Source organism: Mirounga leonina, unplaced genomic scaffold (assembly GCF_011800145.1).
Source record: "Mirounga leonina isolate KUSES-001 unplaced genomic scaffold, KU_Mleo_1.0 Mir_175, whole genome shotgun sequence".
NCBI lineage: Eukaryota > Metazoa > Chordata > Mammalia > Carnivora > Phocidae > Mirounga > Mirounga leonina.
The window spans coordinates 32828720-32842228 of NW_023270453.1; the positions used below are offsets into that span (position 1 = coordinate 32828720).

General features: G+C 48.0%; 1 protein-coding gene across 1 annotated transcript in view; it reads right to left on the minus strand.

The window, feature by feature from the left end:
- Nucleotides 1-2172: 2172 nt before the first annotated feature.
- Nucleotides 2173-13509, minus strand: part of PARN (poly(A)-specific ribonuclease) — a 162668-nt gene continuing 151331 nt past the window's right edge. The window contains exon 24 of the mRNA XM_035022310.1: nt 2173-4843. Coding sequence (XP_034878201.1) covers nt 4791-4843 — 53 coding nt within the window. The 3' untranslated portion in view covers nt 2173-4790. The remainder of the gene's footprint in view (nt 4844-13509) is intronic.

Below are 13509 nucleotides of genomic sequence, written 5' to 3' on the forward strand. Positions count from 1 at the left end.
CCCGCAACCCAGGGAAACACGACCTGGCCCCCACGGATCTTATTTCCCCTCCTCAACAAAACCAGACGCATCGATTTACCCCATGAATCATTTGGGGGGAGAAAAGATTTCAACTGAAGTCATGAAACTTAAGTCGTGAGATTAAAAAAAAAAGATAAGATGGCACTATTTTTAACACTCACTAGTTTCCTGGGTCAGGAGTGAGTGGCCCGGCCTCAGCAGGAACCAAGGGTCAGGGCATGTTCCCCTCCGCGTCAAGAGAAGGGCTGCAAGACGTCCAAGCGGGAAGGGCACACGCAGAAAGGATGAGCCCCTCTCTGTGCTGCTGTTTGGCCAGAGTAACAGCTCCCTTTAAAAGTACACACACCGGGGCGCCTGGCTGGCTCTGTTAAGCATCTGACATCTGTCCAGGTCATGATCTCAGGGTCCTGGGGTTGAGCCCCGTGTCGGGCTCAGTGGAGAGTGGGCTTGATGATTCTCTCTCTCTCTCCCTTTGCCCCTCTCCCCCCCTAAAATAAATAAATCTTCAACAAGATAAAAAAAAATAAAAGCACACACACCAAGACCCACCCCCGTTATTAGGTCAACAGATTTTTGTGCAAGGCACCAAAGCAATACAATTGGAAAGGTCTTCTTCACAAATGGTGCTGGAATAACTGGATATCCATGTGGAATAAAGGGACTTCAACTGCCTCCTCAGGCCATACATGCAAAAATTAACTCAACATGGATCGCAGACTGACTCACAAACCCCGGAACTCTAAAGCTTCTACACGAAACATGAAAGGGTATCTTTACATGTGGGTTTCTTAGGAAGGACAGAAATATGGCACGGCATCCCCATAGACGGGTTCCAAGAAGGAAGGGAAAAAATGTACAAAATAGACTTCATTAAAACTAAAACTCATGGGACGCCTGGGTGGCTCAGTCGGTTAAGCGTCTGCCTTTGGCTCAGGTCATGATCCCAGGGTCCTGGGATCAAACCCCGCATCGGGCTCCCTGCTCGGCGGGAAGCCTGCTTCTCCCTCTCCTGCTCCCCCTGCTTGTGTTCCCTCTCTCGCTGTGTCTCTCTCTGTCAAATAAATAAATAAAATCTTAAAAAAAAAAAAAAAAGAAAACTAAAATATAAACGAGTTTCTGGGAGAGTGGATCCTGAATGTTCTTACCACCAAAAAAAAAAAAGTGATCATGTGATGTGATGATCCTGTTGGCTATCACTATGGTGGTTATATTTTTGCAGTGCATGAGTGTATCAGGTTAATACACTGTACATGTTAAACTTACATAACGTTACAGGTTAACTGTATCTCAGTGAAGGCTGGAAGAAAAAAAAAAACAAGCAAGTCAGAGTGGGACTAAAGGTTTGCAAAGTAATTATCACACAAAGGTGTCTGAATATATAATGAGCATCTACAACTTAATAACAGAGACACAACCCAAGAAAATACAAGCAAGAGAACCGAACAGGTAATTCACAGAGGAACATATACAAATGGCCAATAACCATATCATCATCCATCATCACAGAAATGCAAAGGAAAACTGCAATGAGATACATTATATACCCACCAGGACAGGCAGCTCAAGACAGATGACACCAAATGTTGCCAAGGACGGAAGCTACTGGAACTCTCCTACGTTGTTGGTGAGAGTGTAAATGGTATGACCACTTTGGAAAAAGACCTGGGAATTTCTAGAACGTACCCAGCAGGTTTATTCATAGTAGCCCCAAACTGGGAACAGCCCAAGTGTCCATCAGTTGGGAGAATGGATAAACTGACTATGATATATGCATGCTGGGCCACCAAAAAAAAAGAGAACTTTCGACACACACAACAGCATGAATCTCAAAAACATTATGCTGAGAGAAAGAGGCCTCACCAGAGAGCATGCACTTCATGATTCTATTTCCATGAAGTTCTAGAACAGGTCAAACTGATCTGTGGTGAAAAACATGCAGGCTGGTGGTTGCCTCTGGGGGGATGGGTGGGGTGGCAGTGGGGTTAGGGTTGACTGCAAAGAGGCAGAAGAGAATATTCTGGGGGTGATGGTGATGTTCTGTACCTTGACAGTTCATTTTGCATTTGTCAGAACTTCTTAATTGGTACATTTAAGATTTAAGCATTTCACTATAAATTTTATTCCCACGGACCCCCACCAATAAACTAATATTAAACTCTGGCTAATGACACAAATGCTGAAGTATGTGGTACAGGGAGTACACCCGTGTTTACGACTTCCTTAGAAATAAATCACAAGGTAAGCTGAATTGATGGATGGAGGGATGGCTGGTTATGTAATAATGCAACTATAGCAAAATGCGGGCTTGGCAATCTGGGGGTGCTGGTAAATGGGTGTTCACTGTTCACTGAACAATTCTTACAACTTCTCTGCATGTTTGACATTTTTCACAATAAAATGTTGGGGGCGTTGGTGAATACAAAGCTATAAAAAAGGACAGAGCACAGCACTCGGTCTCCACCCCAGCTCTGAAATCAGAGGACAACAGAACGATTTGCAGGGAAACACCGAGGTCCCCACAGCCCCATCATCAACATATGCCCCTGGGCCTCTGTATCAAAAAGCCAAAGCACCATCCTAGGGTTTTATGCCCAAAGAGACGTCAAGAAAGCCTGTGTGTATGTGCGGAGAGAGTTGACAGCCAACCCACTTTAACCATTTTAAGTCATTTGATCCAGTTGGGAAGAAAATGGGGGTGTGGACGCGGATGAGGGGTCCCCCAGGTAATTAATTCTAAGCCCAGTCCCACGTGACTATACCTGTATCAGCTCCAGTTGACAAAAGAAGGTACAAACGGGGTTTCAGATCAAAAGAGTGATCTTCAACTATAACTGCAATTTATTGGGCGCTCGTGTATGCTGGGCATTTTATATAATCTCGTTTAGTCCTTGCAACGACCCTATGGGGTGGGTTTATCGTCCTGGTTTCATGATTGAGGAAACAGAGGCTCGGAGAGGGTAAATGATGTGTCCGAGAACCCCCAGCTGGAGCTGGGATGCCAAGAAGTCTCCTTTCCAGAAAGTCCTCCTCCCCCTGAGCCCCTCCCTGGACCAGGAGACAAAGGGGTGCAACCTGTGTGTGTCTATAAAGCTTTCTGAGCAGGGAGAATTGGGCTTCAGGGGACAATGTGGAATTTCATTCCCTTAGGGCAAGAGGCCCCACCCCTCTCCCACTGCAGCCCTGCACCACACAGAAGGTGGTGGAATACCAGAGGCTCTGCGTCTCCATGCAGGGTGCAGTGCCCCCATGTCTACCCGTAGGTTTCAGGTGACTCAGCACCGTCCAGCAATGCCCTGTAACCCCCAGCCTTTGTCTGTCTGACTCCACCTCCCTGCGCACCATCCCACGTAGCTGTGAGCAGGGACAGCTCTGGAAGGGGTGGGAGCTCATTCCCGACGGGTTGGCTTTGTAACTCTGTCACAGACAGCTTGGCCAGGGGGAGGAGGGGAAGTGGTCAGAGGCCCATAACTGGGAAAAGTGAGTGTCTCATTCACCCGAATTCCCATGCCACCACGGATTCCGAAGGGCTCCATTCTGCCCACCACGATAGAGATGTGGACCCTCCTCCTACGCAGCCATTTTCCACGGGGCTCAACTCCAGCTCTGAGCATCTGACTCATTCACGCAGGTATAGGGGTCAGAGGTTAAAAAAAGAGGAAGAAAGAAAAATCCATAAACACCAGGACTTCGTGACTTACCAGAGCTTTTCAGGGGTGATCTTTTGAGAGAAACATATCTACGTAAAGATCAAATACGTCATTCACTTACAAAAGAAGAAAAAGGAAAAAAACCCCAGAATCCTATGAAAATTCCTTTAATTTTCATCTTTTGGAAATACATGTTTCGTTTTTTATTGATCTATGATACAAAAAAATGTTCAATATCTAACAATGATCTCTATGAAGCGGATCTCCTGAAAGCAGATCCGTGAAATTCTGTGGCTGCTGGGATCGGCGTCAACAGAAAAAGGGCTGGTACGCGTCCTTTGTGGTTGCACATGCCGCCTCACCCCCAGACACACACTCAGACAGGCAGGCAGAGACGCGGGGCAGGGGGCACAGTACTAGGGTAAAAAGAGAAGGTAACTTTTCGTACTCGTACAGTCCGCCGTGAGAAACTCACACCTTGGGGGAGAGGGACTCTAAGTCAATACGGCCCCAAGGCCAAGGCAGAGGTGAGGGAAGCTCCTTCACGGGTGGACAGCGGGAGACGTTTCCTTCTGGAAACACAGGCTTGAGCGCTCCGTATTTTCAGGCAGCCGCAGTGGGAAGCGGGCAGATGTGAGCAGGCTCTCCAAGCCATCGGGAGACAAGCCGCGGGCCGCGGAGGCCCCCGAATCCGAAGAGAACCCCTCGGAGCAGGAGAGATTTCAACCCCAAACTCATGATCACAGCGCCCAAGAACGTCGGCGGTTTGCTGGGCTCACAGCCCATGTTCCCCGCCGGGTGGATTCTGAAACACGCGAAAATTCACGACAGGAAGGGCTGCGCGCAAGCGACAAGTGATCAGCTGGTTAATAGTGTGCACGTTCACGACCGTCTACAACTGTGCTGAGCGGCCGCAGTTTACATTGAAAGGGAAGAAAAGAGACTCAGCCACAAAAATAAAAACTGGGTGGTGGTGGTGGTTTTTCCCCCCCAGGACACACACTTGGTTTCCAACCCCTCCCACACCACATTTTATTAAATTAAATACAGTATGGCTTCCGAATGTGCCGGCTGCTTCCGCCTCAGCCACAGCACCAGCGATGTGTCTCCCTCAGGCCTCGGTTACCACGTGTCGGGCACCTCGAAGAGCTTGGCAGGGCTGTCAGGGATGCCTCCTGGGGGCGGGGGGGGGTGGACAAAACAAAACGCGGTGAACAAGGAGAGGACAGCACCCGGGGGACTGAGCGACCAGCGCGCCCACTGCAGACAGGGCCGGGCTGGGCAGAGCACGTCCACAGACGGGCCCTGTCCACGGGCAGCAGGGCCCAGCAGACGGGGGCGACCCCACCAAAACACCCCACAGAGGATCAGTGACCTGCCTCCCTGCTTGGATGCCTCTGTTTACTTCACAGGGGTTAAAATGTGGATGCACACATCTCTCTCTCGGGGGGCACACACTGTGTCCTTTGCTAGCCACCACAATGGGCACTCCCTTCAGTTTTTGTTTTTGTTTTTTTTAATTAAGAAAGCTCTACGCCCAACGTGGGGCTTGAACTCACGACCCCAAGACCAAGAGTCACATGCTCCACTGATTGAGCCAGCCAGGTGTCCCTCAGTTCATTTAATCTTCATAAAAGCCCAGCGCAGTGTGGGGCGCCTGTGGGGGGGTACGGTCAGTTACGCATCTGACTCTTGTTCTCAGCTCAGGGCGTGATCTCAGGGTCGGGAGATCGAGCCCCACATTCGGCTCCACGCTCAGCACAGAGTCTGCCTCAGAGTCTCTCTCCCTTTCCCCGCCCCTCCCACTTGTGCTCGCTCGCTCTCTCTCAAATTCATAAACTAATTAAAAGAAAGAACCCAGCATAGTGGTATCAAGATGCAAGAACAGGCTCAGGGTGGCCAGGTAAGGTGACCCATCTCACACAGCCAGCACGTGGCTGAGGTGGAACTGGATCCTTCCACAGATCTAGAGCCCTGTCGCGTCCCACGACACCAGGTTTCTCTGTGCTGGGAGCTCTGTACCAGCACCCAGAAGAGAAACCCAACAGGCTGGTGGCTTTTTTAGAGAAGCTGACCAGTGGGGGTTCAGAGACACCCCCCACCCCACTCCCCCCAAAGGGGCCCAAGTAGAAGCATGCAGCTGTTTCAGAGTTCAGCAACACTGGCTAAGCGTTGATGGGCCTCTTCGGATACAAACAGCTTCGCCCAGAAGCTGGAAGCCCTTCTCTGATTCATGCCACTCTCTGTAACGGCCGCAGCAACAGTCGGGTTGGGGCCTGGACCAGCCGTGTCCGGAGCCGAGCAAAGGGGAACTAAGTCAGGGAAGAGCGTGGCCATGATGGAAAGCATGACAGACCAGGCGCTCCTGCATTGGTGGTGGCATGCATGACTCAAGCAGGGCTGGCAGGGAAAACCAGCAAAGCTAACCCCAGCTGCTAACACTCCAAGATTCCAAAAGGGGAGAGGGCGCGGCCGCTGCCTAAAATGGTAACTTTTAAAACCGGAGGAGGTGCAAGGTCCTGCACAGTAGGAAATCACTCAGCTCGGAGCGGCCACCTCAACGGCAGGAATGTCTAAAGATAACTAGGTCTGAACACACAAAATAACACGGGATTTCAGCCAACACGAGAATTCCCCCACTGGTGATCTTTTATTGAGATGAAGTCCAGACGGAGAGGATGAGACGACTGGGAGAGGGATACTTGGGAGGCTTCTGCCCCGGGTCTCATCGCTGTGTTGGCACTCCCAGCAAAGACTGTAAGGCCACTCCTGAGAAGTGAAGATGGACAGGAGATGCTCCCCGTGAGAGACGCCCAGGATCCACTTAGGTTATTAAAGAACAACACACACACACACACACACACACACTCCCCTCCCCAGAGCAAGGAAATGCTGCAGCTGGGCCGTGAAGAGACATCACTAGCCTGACCTTCTCAGTCACACACATTCATACAATACCCAATTGTAGGGAGGAAAAGAAACATCCAGAAGGGCATTTTTATAATACACATATCAGAGAAACATCACAGCAGCCAATAAGCCATTTTATAGGTCCTTTTTTTTTTTTTAAGATTTTACTTTTAATTATTTGAGAGAAAGAGAGCATGAGTGGAGAGGGGGAGGTGCAGAGGGAGAGGGAGAAGCAGGTTCCCCGCTGAGCAGGGAGCCCGACGCGGGGCTCGATCCCAGGACCCCGAGATCATGACCTGAGCCGAAGCCTGAGCCACCCAGATGCCCCGCCAATTAGCCATTTTAAAGGTAAAAGCCACATGCCGAGTGTGGGGAACTGAAATAAATTCAAACTCGCCGTGAGGGAAATCAAACAAGCAAGAAAGCTAACCGGCTGAAAGCAACTACGTTGCCATACTTCTGACAGCACCTGCTGCCGGCTGGATGGGCCATGTGTGCCTGTGGCGGCAGGCCAGCAGACACACAGGAAGTGACTCGGTGAAGAGCTGGTGAGAAATAGTGGAATAAGCAAAAGCTTTGCCTGAGCAAGCCTGGCCGGGCCCTCTGACGGGCTGTATGGCTCTAAACAACGCTCCCTGGCTCATCTAGCCGCTGGACTGAATACTACTTTCTGCTGCACACGCCCGCCCTGGTACAGCCAAGTTCCCGGCACACAGCAAGTTTTCCATGTACGTCCCCATATGAGGAAGGTGGCCCTATACTGAACACGGTTGTTCCCCAGGAAGCCGACAGCCCGCAGTCAAGAAGACCCTAGTTTTCACTGCCTAGAATGTGCAGCTGCTGAGCAGCAATGATGTGTCCAGAGGAACCAGAACTTTAGGAACCATCTAAAGGAGACTTAGACCAGAGGGGGCTGGAGGTCACTGCTGGTGTTTTTTCTAGCACTTTCTGGAAAAGGAGTGCTGTAGACCGAAGGATCAGTCTCAAAGCTAGCGGATAAGGAGCTAGGTCAGTGTTCCAGGGAGCTCATTTTCACAGCTCTGTTTTACCTGAGCGCAAAGAATTATTCTGGAACAATTTTCTTTTTAAACAAATATTTCAGGACGTCGGCTTCCTGTTAGGATGGATCTCAATGCATACGCTGCACCATATGCGAAAATTAACTCAAAATGGACTGTACAGGGACGCCTAGGTGGTTCAGTTGGTTGGGCGTCTGCCTTCGGCTCAGGTCATGACCCCAGGGTCCTGGGACTGAGTCCCACATTGGGCTCCCTGCTCGGCGGGGAGCCTGCTTCTCCCTCTCCTCCCTGCTTGTGCTCTCTCTCGCTATCTGTCTCTCTCTCTCAAATAAATAAAACCTTTAAAAAAAAATGGACTGTACATCTAAATGTAAAACCTAAAACCACAAAACTTCTAGAAAAAAACACAGGAGAGGGGCGCTGGGTGGCTCAAGTGCTTAAGCGTCTGCCTTCGGCTCAGGTCACAATCCCAGGGTCCTGGGATTGAGCCCCGCATCGGGCTCCCTGCTCGGCGGGAAGCCTGCTTCTCCCTCTCCCACTCCCCCAGCTTGTGTTCCCTCTCTCGCTGTCTCTCTCTCTGTCAAATAAATAAATAAAATCTTTAAAAAAAAAAAAAAAAAACACAGGAGAAAATCTTTGTAAATCTGGAGTCAAGCAAAGATTGCTTAGATGTGACACCAAAGGCATAATCCAAGAAAAAAAATGATAAATTGGATTTCAGTAAAATTTTAAACTTCTACTATTTGAAAGTTACTATTAAGAAAATGAAAAGAGGGGTGCCTGGGTGGTTCAGTCGTTAAGCGTCTGCCTTTGGCTCAGGTCATGATCCCAGGGTCCTGGGATTGAGCCCCGCATTGGGCTCCCTGCTCAGCAGAGAGCCTGCTTCTCCCTCTCCCACTCCCCCGCTTGTGTTCCCTCTTTCGCGCTCTCCCTCTCTCTCTCTGTCAAAATAAATAAATAAAATCTTTAAAAAAGAAAGAAAAGAAAAGCAGAATCTGGAAGAATGTTTAAAACACCCAAAAGGACTTGTATTCAGAATATACAAAGAACTCTCAACACTCGAGGAGTAGAAAACAAACAACCCAATGAAAAAAATGGGCAAAAGATTTGAAAAGACATTCCGCCGAAGAAGAGATCTGGATGGGAAATAATCACACAAAGGATGCTCAGCGTCCTTAGTCCCTGCCATCCGAGGCACTACGGACAGGCCCGCTGGAATGGCTACCAAGGACCGGACCAGTACCGGTGAAGGCGCAGAAGCACTGGAAGCCTCACTGGCTGACGCCAGGAACGCACAATGGCACAGCCGCTCTGGAAAACGCTGTGCCAGGTTCTTAGAGGGTGAAACATGCACTTACCATATGACCCAGCAATTCCACTCTTAGGTATTTACCCCAAAGAAACGAAAACTTAGTTCCTATAAAAACCTGTTGGCGAATGTTTACAGCAGCTTGATTCCTAGTTGCTAAAAAGTAGTAACAACCTAAATGCCAACTGGCAAAATGGAAAAACAGCAATACATCCATAAGACAGAATACTACTCAGCAATAAGAAGGAATGGACCACTGGTATGTGCAATAGCAAAATGAATCTCAAACGTATTAAGAAAGAAGCACATCACTGGTGGCCAGGTTCTAGGGGTGGGAGGAGGGATGGCGCATGAGGGAATCTTCTGGAATGATACAACTATTCTCTCTCTTCCTCTTTTTTTTACAGATTATTTATTTATTTATTTTTAGGGGAAGGGCAGAGAGAGGGGGAGAGAAAATCTCAAGCAGACTCCCTGCTGAGTGCAGAGCCCGGTGGGGGGCTAGATCCCAGGACCCTGAGATCATGACCTGAGCCGAAATCAAGAGTCAGATGCTTAACCGACTGAGCCACCCAGATGCCCCTACAACTATTCTCTCTCTTGACCACAATGTGGTTATATGGCTGTACACACATTTGTAAAAACTCATCGAATTGTACACCTAAAAGCGAAGACTTGTTGTACATACACTGTATCTTAATAAAGCTGACCCTGCAAAAGATATTAGGAACATTGTTTGAAAATCCAACAAAATTTTAATATAAAATATTATGCTGATAGTACAAATTTGACCAGGATTTTTTGTTTAATGGGGAAAGAACCGGATACCAAATTGTCTATGAAGTATGATGCTAACTGTGTATAAAAATGACAGGCAGAGTCTACAGCCATACCACCCTGAACGCACCCGATCTCGTCTGATCTCGGAAAATGACAGGCAGAGTAAAAACACTTGTTAACAGAGAGGCAACCACGGGATTTAATTTTCTTCTGTTTTTCTTCATTTTATAGATTTTCATAGTGAGCGAGCATGTTATCTTTATTAACAAAACAACAAAAGAAATTAAAAAGTGGTCAACACAAAAGGTGACCATTTGGGCTTCTTCACCTTTCTTCTCTCCACAGCTGAAAGGGAGAGATTCTGTGAGGGAAGACATTTCTGCCCTCAGGTGAATTCAGAACAGAATCTCAAACACTGGAAATCTGCCATCGTTATCATTTTCTAGAGTGGAATCCTGGAGAGAGAAAGATCCTGTGGGGTGCTATACAAACGTATTTAACTGGGAGACGCTCCAGAGGGCCTGGCGAAGGGGCGGTTTCCTACATCAAGAAGGCAGAGCTTCCCTGGGTGGAAGGCAGCCGGCGGGGATAGGGACTGGGCAGCGGACGGCCCACCGCACAGCACAGGGGCCACACTGAGGCTGTCAGCCACATTTCAATTGAAGAATTAAAAAGCTCCTTGGCTGCCCTTCCCTAGCCTAGATGGTCAGCAACTGCAGCCTGCTGCTCAGATCCTAAATTTTTACACTGTAACCTTAAGGATGCAAGCTTGAAAAGTTCAACAGATTACTCGAGACTCCCATGACACTCCTGGTTCCTGGCAAACATTCAAAGGTCTACTGTGCTGTGTTTTAAATGTGAGGAGGAAAAAGACTTGCAGCAGCCTATGACATGACACACACAGTCACCAGAAATGGTCAGCGTCTCGGGCACTCTTCCGTGAACGCTAACAGGGCCTGATAGAACCTCTGGCTGCCGGACTGTCCATCAATATTTTGAGAGTGGTCAGTCTGGTCAGCAAGAGGACACCGGAACACAATCCACTCATCAGCAAGAACAAGTGTGCTGTGGAAATCCGTCCATTAAACACTGTCTGGGGACCACTTCCTCGAGATACTTTAGTCCAGCCTAAAATGCAAGCAGAGCTCTCTTTCTTTCCGTACCAGCTGAGAATGTACCTTGAATCCCCCCGAGGAAAAGTAGATAGCACTACCAATCTACACTAATCCTAATAAATATAAAAGGAAGGGACTTACGTTATATGTCTGTAGCCTGAACACAGGACAGAAACAACACTGAGGAGAAAAATATTTGCCAAGTACATAGTATGTACACAGTAAGCTCCAAAAAAGAACGGTTGCTTGGCTCACATGACTTCATCACAAGAAAGTCCAAGTTGCCAATTGTTTCTGCTCTTGACCAGCTGCCAGAAATGCTCATCTTTGTAAAGAGTCCTTTACTTCTTCTAAAGTTTGGATAAATTTCACATACTGCATGCAGAGTGATCCAACGTGTGAACTCTGGATCAGACGGCCCTCCCCAGGGCCCCCAAGACCAGCTATATTTGACTTTGCAAGTCTGAATTCTTTGAGCCTGTTTCCTCTCTAGAAATAACTGGTATCTATACTTTACCGGCTTTTTATAAGGAACAGACAGTAAAGGATGTTCCCGGCACAATGCCTGCTACATGATATAAACTCAATAAACAGTCATTTCTTTTGCAACTTAAGTCATTTTGTTAGCTGGGAAGCGGTCTAGCACTCTTAGTGCATCTTCGACATTAAAATGTATAACTAAGACAGATGACACTGTTTTGTGTGGGATTTACTGAGCACCAACTGTCCCAGGACTGCTACAATACACAATATTCTGTGGTCCTACTTTTTGCTACTTCCTCCTTAGAAAACAGAAATCTCCCTCAAAGGTGAACAGTGTCTTTTGTACTTTTCATGCCTTCGCTGACAGCGCTGGGCACCCCACACACCTTGGTGAATCACCTGAGGCCCTGTCAAGATACTCTTGCCAGGAGGAGAGCTCAGACAGGATGCCCTAGAACCTGTCTCTGCAGGTCAGACTTTCCCACGCCCTACCAAAGCGTCCCATCCGGTTGCTGCCAACACCCCAACCAGGTCTTCACGGCTCCTGGTACTCTTCTGAGCCCTTGAGCGCTTAATACAGACCCTTCACAAGGTCAGACCTTTGTATTCTCACTCACTATAGGACCTTATGAAAGGCACTGAGCAATCGAAACTGGTCAACTCCACATGCTCAGAGCCTGGTTATCTCAACCGACATCCTGCTGAGAACATGAGCGCTAAATGCTTACAACAACGCAGCGAAGAAGAACCCATGAAACTTCCAGCTTCGTGCTGCTGGAAGGCCTCACCCGGTGAATGGTGCTCCTGAAGCCCAATTATCTCAAGTTCTCTGATTCAATTAAAAGCTGTCAAGATGTTTCTTTCTCTTTTAGCGGGACTGACAAAGAAGTACAAAATCTATCATTTTTTCTTTTTTAGCTCAAATCTTGAGGCAGTGACAGCTTTACTGTCAATGGGAGGAAAATAAAAACCTATTTTAATGACGGTATTATACATTCAAAACCCCAAATAACTCACAGAAAGTTTTCACTTAGAATGATGAAAGTTATAAAAAGAGCTAATCTATTCAGGCAGTCTATTATTAGGTATTTTAATGTTAATACCTGTAAGATTATGCTGAGATAGAGGGGAGAAAAAACACCTGTCATCTTGCCCCTGAGAACTAACAGATAAGCTGAAAAATTCAGAAGAGACTGAGATAGGAAGGAAAGGAATACAAGAGGGGACAACGCCCCTCACCACGCTAGCCGTGATCTCTAAAAGTCATCTGACTTTCAATATGAACATTGGCTGAGCAGATACAATGCGGCAGTCATAAGAGGGTATCACAGGTGAAGATTAAGGGCGTTACAAAATAAAACATTCTCAGGGCGCCTGGGTGCCTCCGTCGTTAAGCGTCTGCCTTCGGCTCAGGTCATGATCCCAGGGTCCTGGGATCGAGCCCCACGTCGGGCTCCCTGCTCGGCGGGAAGCCGGCTTCTCCCTCTCCCACTCCCCTTGCTTGTGTTCCCTCTCTCGCTGTGTCTCTGTCAAATACATAAATAAAATCTTAAATGAATGAATGAATGAATGAATGAATGAATAAATAAATAAATAAATAAAGCCTTCTCTCCAATGCTCAATTTAGGGAACGGAAGGGAGGCAAGTCAAGGAGAACAGCGGGGTTCAAGGAGGCAGCTGAAAGAAACAAGCCGGGCTTCAAACAGGAAGTTTAAGTTTTCAGTTAAAGTTAAGCCTCAGCATAACGTATCAAAACATATGCAACATTTCTGCTGCTTCTTTGATTTCATTAGTATCAATGAGATTCAGAAAACTCCCTGCCGTCAGATCAGGCCATGTGTAAAAGGAAGAATTAATCTGAAACATGGTGAATTCTTAGCTTGGGTATGAATCAGGTTCCATGGTTTTCCTACACCTTCCTTTGATTTGACTGTTGGTTCTGCTCACCGGGAGACCATCAGGATGCGAGACAGGCACACTCGGGGCTGGGTCAGCGGCCCTCCTATCCCAAGCAGACAGGCAGTGGCGTAACCATGCAGGGAGAGCACGGGCTCTCTTGTAAAGGACAAACTGAAGGACTCCGTGACCTTGGGCAGGTCCCATTACCCTTCAGGCCTCCAATCTCTTAACTGTGAAATGGACCTTCAGGACCACCTCAGAACTTTAAAGGAAAGAACTCCCACCAAGCATGAGACGCCGCGCCGGGCCCTGAGCAAGCAGCAGTC